At 36.0% G+C, this 26,276-nt stretch overlaps 3 protein-coding genes across 6 annotated transcripts in view; 1 reads left to right on the top strand and 2 right to left on the bottom strand.

The window, feature by feature from the left end:
• Positions 1 to 509: 509 nt before the first annotated feature.
• On the bottom strand, positions 510 to 3,349 carry LOC113523221 (gastrula zinc finger protein XlCGF26.1-like). The gene is made up of 2 exons (XM_026909103.3): positions 3,026 to 3,349; positions 510 to 1,801 (listed from the first exon to the last, which is right to left on the bottom strand). Exons 1-2 carry the CDS (start codon positions 3,209 to 3,211, stop codon positions 575 to 577), a joined length of 1,413 nt encoding a protein of 470 aa, XP_026764904.1. The 5' UTR covers positions 3,212 to 3,349; the 3' UTR covers positions 510 to 574.
• A 2,286-nt stretch (positions 3,350 to 5,635) lies between these two features.
• On the top strand, positions 5,636 to 10,985 carry LOC113523219 (uncharacterized). 2 transcript variants are annotated; one of them, XM_026909102.3, is made up of 2 exons: positions 5,636 to 5,803; positions 6,540 to 10,985. In XM_026909102.3, the coding sequence occupies exon 2, from the start codon at positions 6,540 to 6,542 to the stop codon at positions 10,071 to 10,073; it is 3,534 nt and encodes a 1,177-aa protein (XP_026764903.2). In that variant the 5' UTR covers positions 5,636 to 5,803; the 3' UTR covers positions 10,074 to 10,985. The 2 variants fall into 2 exon arrangements, with proteins under 2 accessions (XP_026764903.2, XP_026764902.2); XM_026909101.3 differs by having other exon boundaries at positions 5,636 to 5,825.
• An 875-nt stretch (positions 10,986 to 11,860) lies between these two features.
• LOC113513710 (dynamin-like 120 kDa protein, mitochondrial) overlaps positions 11,861 to 26,276 on the bottom strand; it is a 28,132-nt gene continuing 13,716 nt past the window's right edge. For 2 of the 3 annotated variants that reach the window (XM_052891958.1, XM_052891960.1), the window contains exons 10-21: positions 26,176 to 26,274; positions 25,141 to 25,272; positions 23,326 to 23,471; positions 22,431 to 22,592; positions 21,587 to 21,780; positions 19,515 to 19,729; positions 18,426 to 18,567; positions 17,662 to 17,875; positions 17,402 to 17,483; positions 15,802 to 15,936; positions 14,177 to 14,246; positions 11,861 to 13,442 (exon numbers count right to left, since the gene is read on the bottom strand). In XM_052891958.1, coding sequence (XP_052747918.1) covers positions 13,378 to 13,442; positions 14,177 to 14,246; positions 15,802 to 15,936; positions 17,402 to 17,483; positions 17,662 to 17,875; positions 18,426 to 18,567; positions 19,515 to 19,729; positions 21,587 to 21,780; positions 22,431 to 22,592; positions 23,326 to 23,471; positions 25,141 to 25,272; positions 26,176 to 26,274 — 1,656 coding nt within the window. In that variant the 3' untranslated portion in view covers positions 11,861 to 13,377. The remainder of the gene's footprint in view (positions 13,443 to 14,176; positions 14,247 to 15,801; positions 15,937 to 17,401; positions 17,484 to 17,661; positions 17,876 to 18,425; positions 18,568 to 19,514; positions 19,730 to 21,586; positions 21,781 to 22,430; positions 22,593 to 23,325; positions 23,472 to 25,140; positions 25,273 to 26,175; positions 26,275 to 26,276) is intronic. The other variant, XM_052891959.1, reaches the window with a different exon arrangement.

Genomic DNA, 26,276 nt, shown 5'->3' with positions numbered 1-26,276 from the left:
AGTAAATTCACGCCATATCCTACCCTTCAAACCGAAACACAGGCCATGCAAACACAACTGCTTCACAGTTGAAACATGAATGGGATAGAGGTACCTAAGCAATCGACTTTTGTACAAAGTCTCCCTCTGGTAAATATAAATAAATGGATCGGAGCAGTAGAAAAGGAAGTTCTGCACATGATTCATAATATCAATATCATATAATTAATTCAGAACCAGATTTTTTATGCAACTTATGTATGTTATATAAACAAACTGGTAGCCTATTTGTTAGAAAGTGGTTAAGCATGAACATACTGTTCATTTGTTCTATGGGCATAACAGAGTATGCTGCGTCATCTGTGATAGCCCTCTTGCCTTGCCATTTCCTAAGGCTAAAGTGGTATGCCTCTGTACCCTGTAATTTCATTACTATATAGTAGCTGTTTTGTTAACCTCTTGGCACATAAGAGCTTATGTGCATGTCATTATTATCTATATTAAATGTAAATAAAATACAAAAAATCATAATGGTTTTATATGAATTATATTTCATATGCAATTTAAATCAAGTAAATATCGAATTGCAGATTCCTCAGAACACTTCCCAGTTTTCTTTTTTTAAATTTTTAACATCTGAAACATAAAGTTTGCTGAGTGGATTAGAATGTTTTTGAACATGTTTTTTTAGTTGACTTCCAGTCGCAAACTTTGCATGACAAATTAAACACTCCATAGTTGGTCCAAAATGCACTCTGCGCTTATGATCCATTCTTCTAGAAGCAGATAAAAAGCTTTCATTGCATAAATTACAAGGAAATGGCCTTTCCCCAGTATGTAACCTTGTATGATATACCAAAGCGGCCTGTGTAACAAATTTTCCACCACATTGCTCACAATGGAAGTTTCGCTCTTTTGTATGTTTTACAATGTGACTTTTCAAACGACTTACAGCATCAAATTTCTTTCCACACCAGTTGCATGATAGTGCATGTCCAAACCCATGATCAGTCTTTAAATGAGATTTCAACCCACTCTTACGGACATAACCCTTTTTACAGATATCACAGAAAAAATTGGGCTGTTTCTCTTCAGGGTTGCCACATATTTTTAAATGGAATTTAAATGTGTATCTATTTAAAAAAGTCTTACTGCACTTTGGGCATTTATTGACATCATGTTTGTATATGTGAGCTCTTAAATCCTTTTTAGAGGGAAACTGCACAAAACATAATTTACAAATGGCAGCTATGTGATGTAATTTGTCATGATGTTTTAACATCCTTTCTGTGCTGAACATTTTAGAGCACTTTGAACATTTTATTTTCTTTGGATAGTGGACTCTTTCAGCATGCTTCTCTACTTGCAATGGTGTTGCAAAAACTTTTGAACATTGCAGACAGAAATTGTTATTTTTATGATGTACTTTCATGTTATGTTTTAAGAGAAGACAGTTTGAAGTGAATTTATCTCCACATTCTTCACATATTGTTTCATTATTAAACTTCTGTTTAACTTTGACATAAGACTTTCTACTTTTTAATGTATTTTTAATTTTTGCCAATACTATTTTTTTAGTTTTTGTTAAATGATTATTTCTGCTAGTAAGAATAACATTGTCATATTCATTCACAAGGAGATATGTTGTCTTTATATTTGGTCTACAGGTTTCTGCTTGGTTTAAACTCTCATCAAGTCTTTCTATTACTTCACTCCACATGTTATTAGAGTATTCACAAAGTTTTTTAAACAAATATGAATTGATAACAGTTTTTGCACAACTGCTACAAAGTACTTGTGGCAATGCTAATTCTCTTAAAACCTGTAACAAAAAATAATTACTATGTAACTTATAAGATTACTCAATGTTATATAAACATCTCAAATATCACCGATACTGTACATGGACCCACTGGTGTCAGGTACTGAGATAGAGAGACTATTTTTAGCTTAGTATTTTACCTTTTGGACTGAATAACTAAAAAAAAACCAACTTCAATTGTGACAAAACCAGTTATTTTGATCTAGAACCTAAATTACTGAACCAATTTTGATAAAATTGCTGTGGAATCAATCTGTAAGTATATCCTTTCAGATAAATAAATAATTTTCCATGTCTATGAGAACTGATAAAGTTGAGGTAACAAAAAAATACAACCGAATTGAGAACCTCCTTTTTTAATTCATTTGAAAAAAGAGACAGATATATGCCTAAAACATATATAGTCAACTGTCTCTTAATAATACCATTGTTAAATTGTAAATAATGAAAATAATTAGTTTGTAAATGTTTCTGTTGGTGTAAACTGCTAGCTGAAACCTAATATAAGGTGCCTCGGGGGTTATTAATAATGTAAATTAGCAATCCCATTGCTAGCAATATACCCTTCCAGATCAACCTCCACATGGTCCCCGTGGAATCCAATCTATTTAATTCCAAGTGTATTCATCACAATGGGCTTTTGGCCTTTTCATCCTCACCTATCATCCCTTACTGGTGCCCCGCCAGCACATAAAGTTAGCATAGGATAGGATACCAATCCATTATCATTCATTATATATAAATAATGAACAAGATGAAACAGGTCCATTACTAGCAATACTACTACTAGTTTCCCATGGAATGAAAACCATTATGGTCAATTATTGTTGAATCTTATAATACACTATTGTTGAATTTGTCATTCACACACATATCCTATATCTGTGCCTCTAAAGTGTATACTAATAGTGAGTCAATATTAAATTTTTATCTAATAAAAAACAACAAAATAGGTGCTAGGAGGGAAAGGCTGTAATTGTTAGTAATACCCATTGCTAGCAATATATTCCATTAGGTCGACCTCCATGCTTGTCCTTTCTGGAAACCATAGTGGTTAATTCTCAATGAATTTGTTACGTTGGGCTAACAGACCTAACTACATCCTCATCTATCATTCTTCACTGGTACTCTGCTAACGTATACCGATAGCGTAGGCGGAGATACCATACCATTTTCATCTATAAAAAATATGTGCTTATAAGAAATTTTGTCCATTTTACTTACACCTAAATCTTCAAACATTTCTCCAAATGTTAGCGTTTCAGTGCAGTAAGTTTTCTCAAATCTCACTGTGTCTTCAAAGGACATTTCTTGGTGTTCAGTTGTATCTAAACATAACCTACAGATGTGTTGATTTTCACCTGTTAAAAACTTAAATGCTCTTAACATTGTAAGTCTTTTTAAAGCCATTTTTACTATATTGGCGTTAGTTAGCTGCCTGAACTGACTAACAGATAAACCAGTTTATTATATTTTTAAGTACAATCTCGTAAACAACAAAAAACATTAGAAAAATATAAGATTTTTTTTTTTTTTATAAACCACAGAGTAACATATAAAAAAAGTGCTCTGTAATTTAAAACGGGTTTACGTTGGTGTTACCAACAGTGAATTCTATGCCATTTAATTCTTGTTAGACGAAAATTGCTCATCGACAGAAGAGTAGTTTACAAATTATAAAGTGTAGTGAAATAAAACAGTTCAATGTTAGACAGTGACAACAAACTTTATAGTAAAATACTGAATAATAGTAATCGTGATTTGTCGGCGAGCAAATTTTGCCTATTACTATTACTAGTACAAGCCGCTGTCTCATAGTACCGTTCGTTCGTATATAGAAAATTTGTATAGTATATTTTTATAGTTAAAACGTTACCTGAACATAATTGATTATTAATAGATAGTTTAGGTATGCAAAGTAGTTATAAGTTCGAAAAATAAAGATTTTTACTCATGGTTTTTCAATACTTAAAAAACTCATAGAAATGGGTAGAAGTATAGTTATAGTTTCATAGTGTTCTTTGTGTTAATAGAATAATAGGAAATAGAAAAAATAGCACTCTAACAGTATAGTGTAGAAAGTTATCGTTCATTATTAAGTCAGAATAGAGAGTTAGACAGTTGATAATAGGGTACCAATTAGTATTTATAAATAGAATAGATTGACATACAACATAGGCATACTACAGTTTTATTATAGGAACTATTAGGCCATTTAACTAAGGCCATTTACAAATGGCCTTTACAGCTTCACCGGATGAAAATGGGGCGAGTGCAGGCTGTACCTTCAGGTGTGGATCGAAAGACTATTTCGGTCCACACCTGAAGGTACAGGGGAATCATTTCTGTCCATCACCCTTCATCAGTGTCTGCGTCGTCAACTGAGAACCATTTAAATCGGCGTTCTGTATCGACACTGCATACAGAGTGTTGTTCTAGGGGGATAAGTTTATATCCAGGCATACCAACGCCCCGATGCCAGCCGATCTGTCTTCCTTGACCCTCGGGGGTAGCAGTATCGCATAACTAGTTTATTACAAGTGTTTATTGATATTGATAGACTCTTGATATCCAATATCAATTTAATCTATACTATCTTGGCATTATAATATTATAATGCTTTACTATCGAGAGCACTTATTTGACAGGATCATCGAAGCATTAAAAATAGTTTCTAATATGTCGTTTTTATTGGATTGATGTTAAATCGAATTCATCATGAAGTTAGTGTACAATCATTACCCAGTCCACCTTATTACAATGTGAACATAAATATTCTATGGGTGTGATTTATGGAAGTTAATAATGGCAACACTTAGGCAAATATTCTTATTTTATTATTTTGAATTAAACTAAGGGATAAATAAACACTACCACTTGAACAAACGAATGGCAATGATATGTTATGTCCATGGTACTGCTCATGTCTATAGGCGACGACTACCTCTTTCCATCAGGTGGGCCGTTAGCTTATTTGCCATTGTAAGTTGTATTTAAAAAACTAAGGAAATAGTTAAATAGAGACTATTTTTGACCTTTTTTTTAATATTGGTAAAGGGTATATTCTTTTTTTACTTTATTGAACTCAATATTTTTAATTAAATGAGTTTTTATATGGTTTATTATGTCTTAATTAGTATCAGAAGTTTTCATAAAGTAATTCTTTTTACTGTAGTATTAGTGGAGAGTTGGTGATCATAGACTTAATATAACGTACTTGGGGGGAAAGGGATTGTTAGTAATGGAGACTAAAAATCCCATTGCTAGCAATATACCCAACCAGGTCGACCTCCTCGTGGTTCCCCCTGGAAACTATCATGGTTAATTCCTGATGAATTCATCATGATGGGTTAACTGGCCTGGTTTTCATTCTCATCGATCACCCTTCACTGGTGCTCCGCCAGCGTATCTCGTTAACGCAGGTTACCATTCCATTTTCATCCACCAAAAAAAATATATATATATATATATATATATATATATATATATATATATATATATATATATATATATATATATATATATATATATATATATATATATATATATATATATATATAACGTACTTATTGATGATAACAGATGAATATATTGTATTATTGCTTCGGATGATCCGATAAACTTTTAGGTGTAAGGTTTAGAAATTTTATTCCACGAGAATGGATTAAAACTGGAGTTTAATCTTTCTGGTGCTTTAATTCCAGTTTTAACGTTTAAGATGCATTACCTGATTCTAGCAATTTCATTTATTGCTTCGATCGTAACGTACCTAGGTATTTATACATACTTGCATCTTGTGTGAATTCTGAATACGTAGAATGTCTATTTCGATTGCACCGGACGAGCATAGCTGAATCAAGGTCATTGTTATTTTTGCAAACTTCTGTGTCACTTGTTACGCAAATTTACAGTCAACCGGTGCTACCCGTTCAAATGCATGTGCATTTCTCTTTTATTATAGTATGAAAGTGAGATCATATAACAGTTCATATATGTTTAAAGGTAAATATATTCACTAAATAAGGTAAGCATATATTTTATTTATTTTATATAAATATTACTCCAAACTCAGTTCTGAAGAATTTTTCTGTTTAATTCTTTCCTCTTTCTTCCATAACCGTACTAATACACCGACTGTTGCTTCTGTTTGGATTTGACGTACATTACTTCGAAAATTGGAAACTTCCGAAAATTTCTCTTGAATATTGCCAATATTTTTACCCTAACAACGTATCACATAAGCAAGATACCTAATATGCCATAATATACATATTACTTCCTTCACTACTATATAAACGTGTCTGCCAAGTAGCTAAATAAATAAAAATGAACGAGGAACTTTGTACAAAAGTCGATTGCTTGGGTACCTCTGTCCCATTCGTGTTTCAACCGTGAAGCAGTTGTATTTGCATGACTGTATTTCGGTTTGAAGGGTGGGATATGGCGTGAATTTACTAGGTACAGAGGAATAACACCTGAGTCCTTAGGAATGGCAACGCATGGGGGGTATCATGGGCGAAACAGTATACTCTGTTATGTCCATGGTTACTGCTCATGTCTATAGGCGACGGTTACCACTTTCCATCAGGTGGACCGTCTGCTTGTTTATCATTCTAAGTTGTATAAAAAAAAAGAAAAAAAATTCTTTCTCTTTATAAGTTTCGATAATGTAGACTCAATAAATAAATATCCCTTATATTTACCATTTCCTATGATTTTTTTTGGATATTTCTTTCAGATGTCGACGTTACTTCCAATTTCATTATGTGGCAAGAACTTGGGGGAACGACATCGTCATCTCAATACTTTGGTGGAAGAGTCTTACCAGAAGGCAGTGCCTTTCGAGTCTATCCAGAATTTTTCAGAACAATCAGCTATAGATCGTATTTTTAAGATCGACCTCGCATCCAAATATCGTCACATACAATATATTATACAAAATTTAAAAGACGACAACATGCTGTATGTCAGCAGAGCTCTTAGATGCCTTTGGTTGCTGGAGCCACAATATCGTGATGTCATAAATCCTACATACTTGGAGAATGTCCTCTTTCCAGAGATGTTAACAACTGCTGTTAACAAAATGAAACACTGGATCTATCAACATTTACGCGATGCTGAAAGATGTCAAGAATTTTTTTTATATTACTCTTCAAATATCGATATAGCTATTAAATTTCTTTGGCACTGTACAACTGACTTCATCTCCGATGTATTTGGAAACATTTTAGAAAATATTAGTCCGCAACATATGAAATTCTTATGCGAAAAGTGTCCACAAGCCGTCAAAATATACTTTGATATGTTGCCAAAAAATAAAAAACTTTTGTCTATTTATTTAGCCAATGAAATGAAATATTATCTTAGCATTAGATCTCTGTTGAAAATCGAAGCAGAGTTATTTTTAGATATAACAGAAAAATATTACAATACTTACAAATTTAAAAGATTCAGCTCTGCCGCCACGTTCTATATCATGGATAAACATAGAGGGAGGTTCAACAATAAACCCGAACTCTATACGGCCATGTTATTGGATACGAAGGCATTAGCCAAATGTTTGTCAACATCTGAAGTTAAGGACCTGGTCCTTAAGCTTGCTCAAGCTAAATACATTGATTCGTGGTTCTCATATAAAAATATAGAACCATTGATTATTCGATTGCCCAGAGATGAGAGAAGTTTATTTAAAAAACAAGTATTCGTAGACAAGTCTATTGGTGAATGGATAAATGAATGGCCATATTCAATCCCCTGCCCACCTAAAATGGAAGATACGAGCACAACTCAAGACGATAATCATGTGTTTGTAGACGTAGAGGATTATTATGATTATTATATGGATTTTAAAGCAATGGTGAAAAAGAGAAAATTACGCATGTGGGAGAGTTCCAAGAGAAACCGAATGATCACTTTCGAAAACATTTTCGATATGTATCGGTTTGCTAGTTTCAAGAAAACATTTATAAAATTAGAAAAACAAATGTTGGCCGAAAGTTCGTCTCAGATTCGCGAATATATGATGTTGGTTTTAGTTAGCAAGAGTGGTGGCCACCCTGAAAATGTTGAACAGTTACTCGAATTATTGTTAAGACGTCATGCGAATGAACCGTCAAATATTCGTGCTGCGGTAGTGCGAAGTATGGTGAAACGTGCTCAAGTTTGGCAAATGCCGAGTACTGTATGGCAGATGTTCCTTAAATTTGCACAAGGCCTTGGATTAGATGGTAACAAGGCCAATGTGGAGTGCGACGAGGGTTTACACGCTGTTGTACTGCGTTATATTTTGTCGACTGGCAATTGTCCTCTTGAAATATTTATCAAGTTTTTAGAAAGATTCTCGACATTCAAAGAGTACAAATTGAATTCCACGGAGAAGAAATATCTCTTAGAGAAGTTACCTCAAATACTCGTACCAACTCCGGATGTGGAACCTGCACAGGCTGTTATACAATTATTAAAGTTGCTCAATGTTTTGGAAGACTATCATATACGGCTTGATAAATATCCGGCTATACTATCAATTATTATTTCCTTTATAAAACAACATTTATCCATTTGTGGTGAACTCTTGAACCGTCTATTCCGTAATAGAATAGCACGTAAAGAATTATTTCGAGAAAACTTTAGTCATAATCAAAATAACGCGTCCTACTTAAATGCTTTGAGGCGCGACTCTTCAATACTACTCAATAACAACAAATTTAGCGAGTTAGTAAAAAGTAAGATGCATCATGATGGCTTCCTACGTAAGTTGAGTATTTATTTTTCAGAGCGGAGAGGCATTGCGGAACGTTACTTAGAAATACTTGATAGTGAATGTACTAAAGTTCCGCACGCATATCTCGCCCGCCCTGTAGCATTATTGGCGGGCCCATCGTTAGGCCAACGACTACAGAAATTAGAACGCAATACTAATATTCAAAAACAGTATGCAGCTGCATTATGGGCCAATGCACACTTAGCGAATGTTAAATTTGATTTGGACGACACGACTTGGACTGCAGCTGATATTAAAGCAATTGCCAATAGAGTTTTAATTTGCCAATACACAAAGATCGACGAATATCTAAATAAACTAATGGCGGATCGTCGCACGATAAAACTAGCGATTATGCTAGCTCTTAGAAGTGGGCAAGAAGGAGTAGTATTTAGAAAAGCAGTAAATTTAAGACCCATACTTACAGTTAAATATTCGTTTCAATACATAAGACAACGTGGTGATGCGTTTGATCAACGTGTTTGGGAGGCAGTTAAACCTGTCATAATGAAACTAGATCTAAATAAATATAAAAAATTGCAAGAATCTGTTGATAAAGTGCAAACGATACCACACAGAATAAGAGTTGAATATTGCTGCATAGTTTATAGTGTTTTACGAAGGGTTGCAAGATATAAAGCAATTAAAGTACTTCGTCGTCTCGATTCGACTTTAGGTGATGTAGATGAAGAAATTATAGTAGATGTTATTAAAGATTTTATAAACAATTTTTTAACATTAGATAATATATCAAACGAACAAACTTATTCTGATAAAAAGCTTGTACAATTACATCTGTGGGTGACTGTAAAATATTTGCTACTCTGTCGAAGTGAAGAAGCACAGAAGCAAAGAATGACATTAATTGGAGAACCGGTTTTAAATAAGATAAAGAGTTTATGGCTAGATAAGGTCAATCGATGTACTATTTTAACAATGTTGGACCATATTTTGTTTTATTTGAAACATAGTCATGTATTTTTCGACGGTGCATATGTTTCGAGTGTACCTGTATTTGAAAGGGAAGCAGAATGGATGCAACAAATATTTCCGGTAACGATGTATTTCAAAAAATACGTGACGCTGCACCTGACAATGCTGTATTGTAAATCGATCAGACAGTGTGTTAAACATAAGCCTGACATATTCTCAGATCCAGTAAAAACAATAAACGAGGGAGTCCTTATAGTTGGAACGACATTTGGGAAATATTTAGCTTATGAAATCAAAGATTTAACAAAAAAGTACTTCGATTCCATTGTAGAACTGTATTCTAAGGAGATGAGTGTTTATTTGTGGAAGTATTTTAGTAGCCACGAAAGCAGGGATACGTTTATTTGGTGCATATTAAAGGGATTTTTAAGTGAATGTCGACATGATGACACAAGGTTGGCAATGTACATTTTAAAAGAATTTCAATATCAACAAGGTCCGGGAAATGAGGAAGTCTATAATATATTGAAGCAAATTGATGATGTACAAATAAAGTATTATTTGTATGCATTATTATAGAATGTAGTCGAAGGTTTTTTTTTTTTTTTACTGAGAAAATTACTAAGGATCTTAAAAATAACTAATAAAATGTAAATCAGACAATTTTAAGAATTGACATCTGTCTGTTTGTTCGTTATCGCCATAGAATAGATTTGAATGATTACGCAATAGTCTAACTTAAAAACTGAAACAAATTAGTCGAATGAATAATAGGATATTTATAACTTGACACCTCTACTATTTCTTCAAAAATGCTAGATGCTGTTAGTATCGTTTTTTATTGTTTTTGTGTATTAATTAAAAAACAGAAATATTTTATGCAACATTTTATTACAAGATAACTTATATCAAGCAGTTAAATTAATAACAAAATAATACAACGTATTATAAGTACGCGCGCACACAGCCATACCAATAATATGTCATAATTTCTATCAAAGTACATTGAAATGTGAGATTTTACATGTTTAACAGGTCTTTCCACTAAGAAGAAGCAATAACGTAATCTTGTGTCAATTTTTTTTTTGTATAATATACCGCCATTTTTATTTTGCAAGCGATAATAAATGCGTGTTTGATTCTAATCGATTGACCGTCTATGGGGCCCATAAGAAGTACTAAATTTGACAGGAGATTACGACGTTGCGACTCTTAGCAGGGGCGGCCTCTAAAGTATAATTATTCTAGATACATCACAATTTATCTAAATATACATTTACAATATAACATTTCAAAAAACAAAATTTTTATAGTTGACATATGTTAGCATTTATTTTTCTTCTCATTGAAATACCTAGCGCCATCTGTCTCGTGTGCTAAATGTGATGTACTGTATAACAAACATTTACAGTTATTTTTAAATAGTTCATAATAACATTGTTGTCCAGGTAATAATTGATGTTTTAATGTAATAAATGCATTTTTTATATAGTTTCACATTATTTTTAACAAAACAAAAATAAAAAAGAATACTCATTGTTTATTTCATTCAACGGACTTGAATATTACTGATTAACAATGTCATTAAAGACTATGACCATGATGATGATGATGATGATGATGATGATGATGATAAGATCTCAAATATTATTCACTACATATATAAATGAAATAATACAATTGTATAAAGAGGGAGAAAGAGTAAAAAGTATTATTCCATTTCATCTTTTCAACTTTAGTCTGTCATAAGAAATAATTATGGGAATAAAGCACAATACGTCATTATAAGAGGCGAAAGCTCAAAATAAAACTATACCAAGCCGCCTAGCCGGTAAAGAGCAGGTTAATAATATCTTTGGACAGAACTATGGGTAATAGAATATTAACCAATTGCAAAATCACACTTCATCACAACAGAATGTAATAAGTAATTTTTTTTTATACAACTTAGAATGGCAAACAAGCTGACGGCCCACCTGATGGAAAGTGGTAACCGTCGCCTATAGATATGAGCAGTAGCATGGACATAACAGAGTATACTGTTTCGCCCATGATACCCCCCATGCGTTGCCATTCCTGAGGACTAAGATGTTATTCCTCTGTACCCAGTAAATTCACGCCATATCCCACCCTTCAAACCGAAACACAGCCATGCAAACACAACTGCTTTACGGTTGAAACACGAATGGGACAGACGATTCGAAATCGACATTCAAACTGAATTGCAATCAACTATTTATTTACTCAATATAATATAATAAGCTAAATATATTTCTTTATAAACAACTTTTCTTTTACATTGTGCCATATTAGAAATGTATTTTATATGATTAATTTTTTTTATACCACTGAGGCGGCAAGCAAGCATACGGCCCGCCTGATGGTAAGCGGTTACCGTAGCCTATGAACGCCTGCAATACCAGAAGTATTACGCGCGCGTTGCCGACCCTGAAGAAACCTATTTAATTATTAATTATATAAATACATGAAAATTGTCAACGATATATGCCATAATGGAAATAATTTTAAAAACCGGCTCACTAGCATCAACTTACTACCCTTTACATTATTTACAGCAACTTTCAATCATAAATTGCATACTATAAAATCTCATACAATGCTTAGAATATTTGATAAACTAACCGTAACACGCGGGTTTGGTTGTGCATATAAGATCTAAATTTTAATAAAAATTTAAACTCTGTACCAAATTTCATTGCGTGTGATTTAAGTAACAAACATCCGAATGTCTTTACATACTTTCACATTTATAAAATTAGTAAAATACATAATAAAAAGTAAAATATCAATATAATTGTTCATTACATCTCGTTACAGTTCAAATGCTTAACTTAAAAAATGCAGCCATATTCGGTATGACTGTCGTGGCACCGTACCATAGCCTATCTATACATAGCATGTATTTTGTATAGTTACATATATAAAGGGTTCCGTTCGTGAGATATATTTATTCAAATTCATTCATAATACGTGAATAAAGTACATAATTATCATACTAAGAAATCATAAAAACACGACAGCAAACATTTATAACATAACCTTTTATTTGTATACCTTTGTGTTAGAAGAAAATTTCATGTGTCAAAAATGGCGGGATTTTTTTTTTTATTATAGCAGAAGTAAGAAGCACAATCTCTGTATACGAAAAAATGACCGTTAAAAAACGTTACATTAAGATGGCGCCATAGTATCACGTGGGTAAATTTTAAAGGAAGTAAACAAGGAAAACAAAACTTCAAAAAAAACCTAAGACAGAAAACAATGCTATGATATACGATTAATATTGTGATAAATATCTCTGTTAAATTTTATATTATGCATTAAGTAGTCAATATTTTTTTTTAATTTAGTGGGATACACTGCATTAATAACTGGTAAACTCTTTTCATATTGTTTTGCTACTCTAGCGTCATTCTGGAGGGATTTGGACCTATTCTTTACAGCTGGACAGTTGTTAGTGTTGCTCCATACGTTACAGTTCTCTTGTACCCTTCATACATTTTCTATTTTTGAAGTCATTCTCTCTACACGTCTATTTCATGACATATACGATTGTAGCGTTTTTTTATTATATTTGTCTAGGAAATGTCCTAATATTAATTTTGTGAAATATTTTTAATCAAAAGTAACAATTACCATTTTTATTTTACATTTATTTATCTATACAGTTGTAAGAAAAAGCTCTCTAAATACTAATTAGAATAAAAAAATAATCCAAATTTTAAAAAAGCGCATCGTGAAAATATAACTTCATTATGAAAAAAGAAAAAAAAACTGAATGTTTTGTAAATAAATAAATGAATAAATATACCTCTGGACCGGAATTACATTCGCTCTTTTTAAACTACAATGTACAATATGACTATTTCTCTTTGTTCAATGCTTCTATAAATTCCTCCAGCCTCTCTTGGACTTGTCGCACTCGTTCTATAACAATAAAAAAAAAAAAGATCTTCAATGCACAATTATATAAAACTAGTATGGCGGACTTAACACCTAATGGCGTTCTCTACCAGTCAACCACGAGGCAGGTAGAAAATTAAGTACGCGATACATTTACTACTAAAATATGTACTAAAATATTAATTTATTACAACATATTTTATGTACGTATGTCTGTAACATACATAAATTTCTAGTGACAATAAATTAGAACAGCATATAAAATAAAATAAGGCAGAAAAATACCTACGACTGAAGCAAAAAGTACAATTAAAAAGCAAAAGAAGGAATAAAGAGAAAAAAGAAAATTGTTAAAAAAAAAAGTGTTATAATTTTTTTTAAAAATTAGTACATTATTATTTATTATATGAGTCGTTTCTGCTTGCCACAGCCATTGCACCCCACGGTGGTTTACCATCATAGGCAGTACCATAGGCAACAGTAAACTGGATTAACACCATGCACTTCCAAATCGAAATACGATACTCAAGCAAGCTGCTTGACGGTACACATAGATGAGACACCCTTATAGAAGTGTTGCATGTTTAAAATATTTATTAAATAAAAAAAAAGTTATAAAAAGAAAACTAGTCTATTTACTTATGGTGAATTTTTTTTATTATAATTTAATAATGAATTGAAATATATATTTATTATTTTTATTGATTATATAGCATTACGCAATTTGTTATTAATAGAATATTGTTTTGAACACTCACTTAATTCCTCGGCGAGCTCCACTCGTCTTCCTGATAATAATTTCTTCTTGATCTCTGGATCAGACGCCATCTTGAAAAGAAAACAACATTTACTAATTGGCCAATTGCTTAATATTAACTATATTGATTGCAAAAAAAAAAAATATGAATATTTGTTAAAAAAAAAATAAGAGCTGTATTTTCACAACAGTTCTGGTGAATTTGTCATGATGGGCCAACTGACCAGCCTTCTCACACTGGTTTTCCAGCATGCAACAATTTCCATGTGGTTACCATTCCATTACAATCCACTGTTGATGAAAATGGAATGAAAGTCCCTTTTGTGTTATAGGTATACACTGACAGGGTACCAGTGAATGATGAGTGAAGAAAAATTAATCCATTGTGATGAACATATGTGGAATAAACTACGATTGTTGGGGAGAAAGGGAATGTTATCTAAAAGATCGATTCTTGTTTCTCAGTGAGGCTAATGATCATACTTTACGCAGTGTCAATAACCTCCGACTTAAATTTCCCACTCATTCTTCTTCCTTTTATTCTAAATCCTTTACTGTTCAGGCAGTTCGCCTATGGAACTCACTACCTGCCTCTATTCGGTACGCTCAAACTCTTACTAGTTTCAAAACCTCTGTTAAATCCTACTACCTCTCACTTTAGTACTATTTTCCTGTGTTCTCTCTTCGTTTTCCTTCGTAATTTTTTTTTCTGTTGTATGTGTGCTGTTAAGTATGTGTATGTTATGTATATATTTAATTGTGTATATATTATATATGTATGTGTATATATGTATGTATGTATCTATATATGTTTGTATATGATAATATTTATATAATAGTGCGCCACCTACTCTTTGTCTTTTTCTCAATGTCCTCTACCCAAAGGTTGTGTGGAAGAGATTGCTTAGCGATAAGACCGCTTTTTGTATCACTTCTCATTAATATTTACTGTATTTGTTATTTCTCTTTTTACTTGGTGCAATAAAGTGTAAATAAATAAATAAATGTTAGTAAAGGATTCTAACTGCACCATTGCTAACAATATACCCTAACAGGTCCCCTGGAAACCGTCGTGGGCAATTATTGTTGAATTCGCTATGATGTACCAATTGATCTACTTCCATCTTCACCTATCACCCCTCACTAGTGCCCAGTCAGTACACACCTTCAACTCAGACTGGGTCACTTTCATTTTCACTCATTAAAAAAGAGCACTGTTTAAATTGGTTTTTTCCATCCAAAGGTTGCCTGGAAGAGATCGCTCTTAGCGATAAGGTCGCCTATAGTTTTCTCACTGTGATCATTTCTTGTAATTGTTTGTATCTATAATAAGTTTACTATTGTAATTTTATAGAGGAAGCAATAAAGAGCATCTATCTATCGGTTTCGGTTTGAAGGGTGGGATATGGCAGTGAATTTACAGGGTACAGAGGAATAACACCTGAGTCCTCAGGAATGGCAACGCATGGGGAGTATCATGGGCGAAACAGTATACTCTGTTATGTCCATGATACTGCTCATGTCTATAGGCGACGGTCACCACTTTCCATAAGGCGGGCCGTCAGCTTGCTTGCTATTTTAAGTTGTATAAAAAAAATCTATGTGTGGCGACGGTTTCGGCCGTACCTCGTCGAGCACCTCCCGCAGGTCGCGGTCGAGGCGGGCGGCCTCCCTGTTGCCGATCTGCTGGCGCAGCGCCGCCGCCGTCGTACGCAGCGTCTGCTGCACGCGCCAGAACATCACCACCTCGCAGCACTCCTTCTGGGGACAGCCGGCACCACTTACTTATCATCATATCAGCCTTTAACTGTCCACTGCCGAACATAGGCCTCCCCTTGTGGGGTATTGCAAGTAGTTGCTATGCTTGCATTATGAAGTATATTTAAATTATATACATAGAGTATCGAGCCTCAAAAACGGGTCAACTTTTTGTCAGCTAATTGTCAAGTTAGCTAACTAGTTTTTTATCAGTATACTTACGCATAAAAAAAATATCTTGGCACAATATTAAATAAATAAAATGTGTGTTGACGCATAAAAAAAATGCAGAAATTATAAGACAAAATAAATATAGAAAGTACAAAGGAATCACTCATAACTGTTTATCGCGCAAAGTGGTACGAAAAGTTGCGCCGTTTTTCTAAAAGCATTTCTATGACGACACTCTATCTATATAAATTAAGGGACTGTGCCTACAAATGTAATATTGCACAATGATTATTCATAATTCCAAAGCGAACTTTGCACCGTTCCCTCTAATTTGTAAGTGACCCAAATTAATCTTTTTTTTTTTATACAACTTAGAATGGCAAACAAGCTGACGGCCCACCTGACGGAAAGTGGTAACCGTCGCCTATAGACATGAGCAGTACCATGCACATAACAGAGTATACTGTTTCGCCCATAATACCCCCCATGCGTTGCCATTCCTGAGGACTCGGGTGTTATTCCTCTGTACCCTGTAAATTCACGCCATATCCCACCCTTCAAACCGAAACACAGCCATGCAAACACAACTGCTTCGCGGTTGAAACACGAATGGGACAGAGGTCGACTCGAATCGACTTTTGTACAAAGTCTCCCTCTGGTAATCAACGTAACTTGAATGTTTTATCTTATACACACTCGCGATACAGCCTCTGTGCTAGCCAGTCTATTCAATATACAAGTTTACATTTTATATCTTGAATTATTCTCGTTATTTACAAGTACCGCCTCCACAAACCGCATCGAGTCATCTTAACAATATCAGCCAAAGGAATATATTATACAATTGTAAAAAGTTTTTTTTAATATTACATATAAATATCCCTGAATCAGTGGCGTAACTATACCATTGTATGTTGCCTCTGGCAAATTTTTTTGATGGGGCCCTATCAGAAAAAAAAAATACTTTCAAGTAAAATAAAATACTCAGGTACAATGTAAAAAAAAATTCTGAGTTCGTGGCCTCTTGAGCTGGGGCCCTTTTGGATCGGGGGCCCGTGGCATTTTGCCAGCCCTGCCACCCTATTGTTACGCCCTGAATATAAGCAGGTGTGATGATAGATAAATATTGACTCGCTCCAAAAGTACCCGTGACCGGCGAGCGTGTATGAAAAGATTGATGAATGTGGAAGAAGCGAAAGAGGTTTGTTTGAATCGAAGCATTTGGCGTTCCATTGTTTCTGCCTACCGTAATGGGAGACAGGCGTGACAGATATGTATGTATGTATGTATGACTCACTCCATTTCCATTCTGTTGACTGTACAGGTAGAAGCTCTTTTTGCAATCGCGAGCCCTCGTCTGCGCTTTCTGCAGGAAATGTCTGGAATATAAAATATATATCATTAACAGTAGGTCCGCAGTATTTGTTTATTATTTCATTAACTCCTCGAGCGTTTATGCATCGTACGCTGCACCGCGAGCTTGCTTTGGGAGCTTCAATTGTATTAAAAAAAGTCTTTACAAGTAACATTCCGTTCCCGGGTATGACGAAGACCTACTTCAAGTAGACAGGCTTCCAGAGCTCCCTGATGTAGTCGTTGTCGACCTCGATGCCCTTCCGGCGCAGGTTGTCGCGCACGGCGACCACCTCGTCGTACGTGAGTGTCGGCCGCGTGCACCCGAGACGCTCAAGCTCGGAGCGGACCTCCCCCCGGCGGTTCTGTTCCTCCGTGCTAGACCGCCAGTACAGCCAGCGCTCCTTGAAGCCCGGTCCTGGAATGTGGTGTTTTCAGTTAAAGTGGACGCGAATAATAACTTGAAATTTTAATTAATTGTCTATGGTCGGACTTTTCGATTCGATGCAGTAAACTGACAAGCTAATATCACCTTTAAAAATTATGTTACCACTCTTAACTTAGTAGTGACGGCTTCATTCATTTAAAAACGAACAATTTTTACTAGCGTATACCTATTAAGTTATAATTCTGTAAGTAATATATAATTATTACAATTTCATTACAACAAAAGACAAGACAAGAAAACTCACCAGAGGGAGACTTAATACAAAAGTCGATTGCTTGTGTACCTCTGTCGCATTCGTGTTTCTACCGTGCAGCAGTTGTGTTTACTTACTGACTATAGACATGAGTAGCACCATGGACATAACAGAGTATACTGTTTGTATTCTTATGGAAAACATTACCATGGGCCAACTGACATGTTTTCATTCCCACCTATCGTCTCTCACTAAAGCCTGGCCAGAGCATACTGGTAGCGTTAGTGGGATTACAATAGTTATGATTAATGGCAGTTCCCCACCGACCTGTGAGCTCCTTGAGCTGGTGGTCGGTCTGTGCAAGTCGTTCCCGCAGCGCGGTGTCCATGAGTGCGACGGCGTCGTCCCAGTCGGCGCGCGAGCCCACGCAGCCGTCCTGCAGCGCGTTCAGCTGCAGCACGCGCAGCACCTGCACGTCCACACTGTTACATCTCTGGCGTCTTACATCGCTGCGTCACACTACGTCACTGCGACACTACCGCTACGGCGTGACATGTCGCCGCGTCACACTATGTCACCGCGACATAAACATCAATCCACGTTGCTTTGTTGAAAATATTCAGTTTTATTGTTACCTTTAAAATGACGCCAATATATATTTTAGCCAAATATATATTAAACAATTAAAGATTACGTTCCACAAAAAAGAAAAAAAAAACTTATTCAATTGTAACAAAATCAGTTATTTTAATTTAAAAACAAACTGTGATTACTAATTCGCCGCGATACACTACGTCACCGCGACACTACCGCTGCGCCATACCATGTCGCCGCGTCACACTACACCACTGCCATAGTAGTTTCTACCCACGACTTAGATCATGTAACCTATATAAATTTACTGACAGGGATAAAAAATAGCTTAAACCCCTTTCCATTCCCGTCATATCTTTATACTACATTTCATTGTGTTTTGTGTAAGACAAATAAATTCACTTTAACATCTTTACTAATATTATATTTAAATGAGTTTTTTTAAATTTATTTATTATCTTTTAACATTTTAAAGTTTTAACCAATCACAATGAAATGTAGTATAAAGATATGATAGGAATGGAAAGGAGTTTAGGCTGTTTTTTATCCCTGTTAGTAAACATATATAGGTTACATGATCTAAGTCGTGGGTAGAAGCTACTATGGCAGTAGCGTAGTGTGACGCACGACATGCCATGCGGCAGCGGTAGTGGGGCAGTGACGTAGTGTGACGCAGCGAATTAGCAATAGCAATTGGTTTTTAAATGGAAATATGTTATCCTTGGCGCCATAAAATTACTTTTTGATTTGGAGAAGACAGATTACGAGACGTATGCCAAGTCGTAGGTAGCAAGTAGTATAAAAACAAATACGTAAACGAACGTCCTGCGCGCGCTCCTCCCAGTGATGCCTGCGCAGCGCCTCGTCGACGGCCTCGCGCTTGACGGGCTCGTACACCGGGTCCGAGTCCGCGCCGCGGGCCATCAGCTCCGTGAACTCCTCCTTCAGGGCTTCCCTGCCGGCCACGATCGACAGCAGCGGCAGCTCGCCCTCCGCCCACTCGCGGAGCTTTATGTCCACTGACGTGTTGAATTTGTCTGCACATATCACAGAGATATATAGATTAAATCGAAACCCTTGGTCGTACGTGAAATTCTAGTAAATAGAACGAGAGAAATTTCAGGAACTAAACAAATTACGAACCACAACTACGCTTTCAAATAATCTGCCAGCAACAGTATTTCCAAACTGATACGACATCGTAACTTTCAAGAGCATATTCCTTTTTAAAAGACCAGCAGCACACCTACAATGTCTCTGGCGTTGCGAGTGCTTATGGGCGGCGGTAGTGACTTACCATCAGGTGAGCCGTATGCTCGGGTACCCCTTATATTATAAAAAAATAAGAAAAAAAAAATCCCATACTAACACTGTACTCCTAAACAGCTGCACGCGTCACGTTAGTAACTGAGAATCAAAATCCATTTCCAATCCAAGTTTCTTTGGGGAAAATAGTCCAGTTTTACTGATAGAGTAGTCCTTTAAAATGACGCTAATAATTTTTTAGCGTGCAAATATGCATTTAATAATTAAAGATTATGCACCACAAAAAAAAAGACTTCAATTGTGACAAAACCAGTTGTTGATTTAAAAACAAACTGCGATTGCCAATCTGCCTGCCAAGCGTGGCGATTACTGATAAACTCCCAAGGAGGAGGCCTACGTTCAGCTATGGACAGTTGATGGCCCGATGGCCGATATGATGACGATAAAGGCAGGTAGAACACTGCCTTAAAAAGGTGCTTTTTAATTCACCTGTATATAGATAAATATTAAAATATCAAAGTGCATTTTGTCTTTATAATTTACTGAATACTTGAAACAAAATTGCAGTGACACGTTTCCTTTATCATGCGTGAATGGAAGAGAGCTTGAATCATAGACAATCCTGGTTACATTTTATATAAGAACATAGACTATAAGAAACATAGATCATAGACTATGAGATCCTGTCCATGAAAAAAAGAGAATATGACATGTTAAAGTATATAATAAATAAATAAATAATATTGCGTAAGCAGTACTATTACTTATACGACCCACCAATAGATGGAGTGACGACCTGAAATGCATTGCAGGGAGTCAGTGGACGCAGATGACTCAGGACCGTTCTTTATGGTAGTCTATGGGGGAGGCCTATGTCCAGCAGTGGACGGGTAATGGCTGAGATGACGATGAAGCAATATTATTTGTCATAGAAGACATATATTTTTAACCAGATAGATCCAGACCTACCCACCACAGATATTTACCTAATTTATTCTAAATTACATACATGTAACACTGATCCGTTTTTTTTACATTACTAATCTTTTATAGTATTTAGTATAAAGGATGTCTCACTAAAGTCAATGTCGAAGGAGTCCAACCATATCGTGGTACCGTTAGATGCATGCTGGTACTTGATCTTGCGAGGGACGGCGCGGGCTAGATAGGAGATAGGATAAACGTTAGGTTAGGATGGTGTGACAGGATATCAGGAGAGATTATAGGTAATTATTTCTTGGCCGTGTGGTCCTGGCATAGAATAGGCCTTCCTTCCTTTCCCGTGGGTGTCGTAAGTGGCGACTGAGGGAGGGCGAGGGATGGGCAGCAGTGTCCCTCTTCAAACATCTCTAAAGCTTGATTGCGGTTGCCAATCCACCTGCCAAGCGTGGCAATTACTGGCAAAACACCCCGAGGGGATGGCTTGTATTCAGCAGTGGACATTTAAAGGCTGATGTGATGATAATGATTTTTTTATTATATATATATATATATATATATATATATATATATATATATATATATATATATATATATATATATATATGTCACGCTTGTCTCCCATTAGGGTAGGCAGAAACAATATATACATATATATAGAGTAAAGATATAGAACAATCTATACTGACCGACGTCGTCGTGCGCAGCAGCCGCAGCCGGCAGGTAGACTCCTTCGAAGACCTTGGCCGCTGCAGCAGACCACAGGGCTTGCTGCAACCGCTGCTGCCACGCGGCCGGCGGCAGCGCCGACAGCTCGGCCGATTGATCCAGTAGCTCGGCTCTTGCTCGTTCGAATAATTCGTCGCGGTCTAGTTCGCGCTGTCTGTAGCAATATTACCAATTAAATTATTTGCTACAAATGAATATAATATACTTTATTACTCAGACTACAGTTTGGTCCATTTTGTTAGTAACAGTTTTCTTACAAACTGTGTTAGTAAAAAAGAAAAGCAAATTAATTAAAGCAGTTTACTCAGATGTGAGCCAGCCGACTAGAACAGCATCTGAATGAAACGCCCAATTACAGGCGAGTTATATTTCTCGCCTATTACTTTTAGAAGGCTGTCGGTGCTTGTCCTAACCCTGTGTAGCAATGATGCAGTCCTCTTTCTCCTTATAGCGTAGTAATCATCTACGCGATTATAAACAAGGTTATTTGGTTGTAAGTGATAAAATTAATTGATGAGAGAGATTTTTCTCCAGAATCCCCGATTCCCGTGTGCATTGTCTAAAATATCATAAAGTCGTTAGCTTGGACACCTCTGTCCCATTCGTGTTTCTACCGTGAAGCAGTTGTATTTGCATAGTTGTGTTTCGGTTTGAAGGGTGGGATATGACAGTGAACTTACAGAGTACAAAGGAATAACACCTGAGTCCTCAGGAATGGCAACGCATGAGGGGTAGTTTTTTTTGTAAAAACTCAACAAGGAGTTAAGATCGCAGGTGGGACGTGAATGCAGGCGGCGCAGTGACCTGGGGAAGGTGTTCTTCCACTCGGTCTCGAGGTTGAAGCGCATGGCCTTGAAGGCGTCGGCCTGCTGCTCGACGGACGCGCGCACCATGCGCCAGAAGCAGTCCGCTACCGCCAGCGACAGGTTGCGGGTCGTCACCTGCGACGGCGTCACCAGCCCGTCCCTGCCCACCAAAAAACAACACAAAAATATTTTAATCGTGAAAAAACCAGTTAGTTTTACAATTAACATGGATCTGAAAGCATACCCTTTCAGATGATGGAATTATGTAGTAAAAAAATACAACCTTCAAAATGCCTCCTTCTTTTTTAAGTTGGTTGATGAAATAATTTACCTGAAGGTGGACATGCCATCTCTCATAAACCATAAATTATACAACGTGACAGCGTAAAACGTATTGCAAATACATGTTGTTCCACAAATAAAAAAATAAATATACTCTTATTATACAAAATATTAAAAAAAAAATATCTTCAGCGAGTGTCACTTGAGACGTTACAAAAATTTAAAGATTCTATGTATCCAAATTTGTTCAGGTATTTAGAAATAATAGTTATAATATATAATGATAATAATATATATAATATTAAAATAGGTTATAAAATAGGTGGGATATAGTAGTGAATTTACAGGGTACAGTGGAATAACACCTGAGTCCTCAGGAATGGCAACGCATGGGAAGTATCATGGGCGAAACAGTATATTCTGTTGTCCATGGTACTACTCATGTCTATAGGCGACGGTTACCACTTTCCATCAGGTGACTTGCCAACTTGTGTGCCATTCTAAGTTTCATAAAAAAATATCAGTTATAAAATCAATTAATAAAAGTTTCAAGCTAGATTGATCTGGTTCGATCTAGTTTGATCTACACCACACACAGTATGATTACTTACTTGAACAGCTTGGAAGAACGGAAGAATCTCTCCTCGTACTCTCGTATGCTCTGTATGGAGTCGTCTTTCCTGCTGCGGCCCGTCACTACCGCGTAGTAACCCAAAGCCTTCATCGGGAACAGTTTGCCTTCGAGGATTCGACGTATCTGTCACAATAAAATTATGTGGGTTGAATTTAACTTACTAGTTATACAGTAAGCCTAGTTAACCTACCTTTTACAGACTGAGAATCCCATTGCTAGCAATATACCCAACCAGGTCGACCTCCTCGCGGTTCCCCCTGGAAACTATCATGGTTAATTCCTTATGAATACATCATGATGGGCTAACTGGCCTGTTTTCATTCTCATCTATCACCCTTCACTGGTGCTCCGTCAGGGTATCCCGTTAGCGCAGGCGGGATTACCATACCATTTTCACCCATCAATAACCTACCTTTTGCCTTTTTTCCCAATGTACTCCACCTAAAGGTTTTCTGGAAGAGATTGCTTAGCGATAAGGCCGCCTTTTATATCACTTCTCATTAATATTAACTGTATTTATACTTTTATAAATAGCTCAATAAATGTAGAGCTTTTTAGAGTAAGCTTTTTTACCTTCACCTACAGGGTAAGCAAAGGGTAAGGAAAAACAGAACTATACTTTTTTCAGCCTAGTCTTCACTCTAGTTGAGTAACGAGTAAAAATAGTAGAATGGACAGGATGTATATAATTACCAGAGGGAGACTTTGTACAAAAGTCGATTGCTTGGGCACCTCTGTCCCATTCGTGTTTCAACCGTGAAGCAGTTGTGTTTGCATGGCTGTGTTTCGGTTTGAAGGGTGGGATATGGCGTGAATTTACTGGGTACAGAGGAATAACACCTGAGTCCTCGGGAATGGCAACACATGGGGGTATCATGGGCGAAACAGTATACTCTGTTATGTCCATGGTACTGCTCATGTCTATAGGTGACGGTTACCACTTTCCATCAGGTGGACCGTCAGCTTGTTTGCCATTCTAAGTTGTATAAAAAAAAAGTATATAACTATATATAAACGATTGAAATACACGTGTTTAAAATTGATTGGTTTGAGGTGGCGTATCACAAGACTTGAAAGAAGATGGGGGTAGGGGGGGCCTTTGTTCAGCTGTGGATTACCATTTTTTTTTTATACCACTGAGGTGGCAAACAAGCATACGGCCCACCTGATGGTAAGCGGTTACCGTAGCCTATGAACACCTGCAATACCAGAGGTATAACGCGCGCGTTGCTAAACCTGAAGAAACCTCTTTACCCCCCTTTTGAAGAACCCCATGCTGTAGCCTCTTGGGAAAACCTCGATACCATAGATTAATAGCAGAATAAAATAAACGATTGTGAGTTCTTTCACAGTAAAAACTGCAAAATTGTTAACACTATCCTATCATTTGCATAATGCGAGCGAAAAAGTTTGCTGGAAGAGAACTCTTTTAGAGTCAAGCTTGCCTTTGTACATTTGATTACGTCTGTCATATTTTTTCTGTATTATTAGTATGTACAATAAAGTATTAAATAAAATAAATAAATGAAAAGTGTAGGAGATAGATAGAGTTGACATATACATGTGAGTTAGGATACTACCATATAATCTATGACAGATATATGTTTTTTCATACAACTTAGAACGGCAAACAAGCTGACAGCCCACCTGATGAAAAGTGGTAACCGTCGCCTATAGACATGAGCAGTACCATGGACATAACAGAGTATACTGTTTCGCCCATTATACCTCGTGACACCCGTAATGTTTAGCTGAAAATAATGAACGTCAGTAATGACGATGGAATAGTTACCCTGTTGGGGTTAGCGAGGTTCTCTTCAGCGAGGTCGACCTTCGTCAACACGAAGATGGTCCTCTTGCCTTGAGGGTCGCACGAGGACACCAGGTCGGTGACGTTGCTGCGTTCCGCGTCCACTGACCCATCCTGTTGGAGTACATTCATTATTAACTACTAGCTTTTATTTGTGACTTTGTCTGCGTGACAGGAATATATTTACTGACTGGGATAAGAAGTTGCCTCTATCCTTCTTTATCCCATACTCATATATGTGTAGACCAAATTTTATAAAAATTAGCCAAGCCATTTTTTTTATACAACTTAGAATGGTAAACAAGCTGACGGTCCACCTGATGGAAATTGGTAACCGTCGCCTCCATGCGTTGCCATTATTGAGGACTCAGGTGTTATTCCTCTGTACCTTGTAAATTCACTGCCATATCCCACTCTTCAAGCCGAAACACAGCCATGGAAACACAACTGCTTCACGGTTGAAACAGGAATAGGACAGAAGTACCCAAGCAAACAACTTAAGTTTACTTTAGTTAAGTAATTAAAAGGTAACAAACAAACTTACTTTTACATTTATAATATTATTAAGGATTGTACTCCATTTCCAGTATTAAATATTATATAGTAACCATTTACCATCAGACCGGCTGTATGCTTGATTTATCTTCTTCATTGTAGTATAAAAAAAATATAGTAGCTGCTTAAAATTAGTAAACCAAAGTGACTTTTTTGTTAAAATTTCAATATATTTTCTCTCCATGAAAACCTTAGAAATCTGGCTATTACAAACATTAAAAAATTACTTAAATAGAGTCAACCGTATATATATATAAAATGTAAAAGAGAAAAAAAAAAACTTAATAACATGCACGTTAGAGTGAGATAGACAAGAAGGTCATTCAATTTTATAACAAGGTAGGCGTATAAACAAAATAAATTCTGATCAGTTTTACTTTTCGAAGCACAGTAGTAGTTTGTATAACGAAGGACTAGTACAGTATATACTGGATATAGTTAGATCCTATCAGTTGGCAGTACCTGTATGCATAGAATGATAGCGTTTGGATTCTCCATGTACTGCCTGCTCATTTGCTTGATGGCGTCACGTGTATCGCTCGCCATGTCTACCGTTTGGGTCT

Source organism: Galleria mellonella, unplaced genomic scaffold (assembly GCF_026898425.1).
Source record: "Galleria mellonella isolate WM207_F2 unplaced genomic scaffold, CSIRO_AGI_GalMel_v1 utg146, whole genome shotgun sequence".
NCBI classification, from domain to species: Eukaryota; Metazoa; Arthropoda; class Insecta; order Lepidoptera; family Pyralidae; genus Galleria; species Galleria mellonella.
Note: the sequence above shows the minus strand (reverse complement) of the source record. Positions and strands in the feature narration are given on the sequence as shown.

Bases quoted from the DNA above. Each gene is read 5' to 3' on its own strand.
- LOC113523221 (XM_026909103.3), bottom strand. From the start codon at position 3,211: ATGGCTTTAAAAAGACTTACAATGTTAAGAGCATTTAAGTTTTTAACA. The intron at 1,802-3,025 runs GTAAGTAAAATG...TTTTTGTTACAG, and splicing joins AAATGTTTGAAGATTTAGGT to GTTTTAAGAGAATTAGCATT.
- LOC113523219 (XM_026909102.3), top strand. From the start codon at position 6,540: ATGTCGACGTTACTTCCAATTTCATTATGTGGCAAGAACTTGGGGGAA.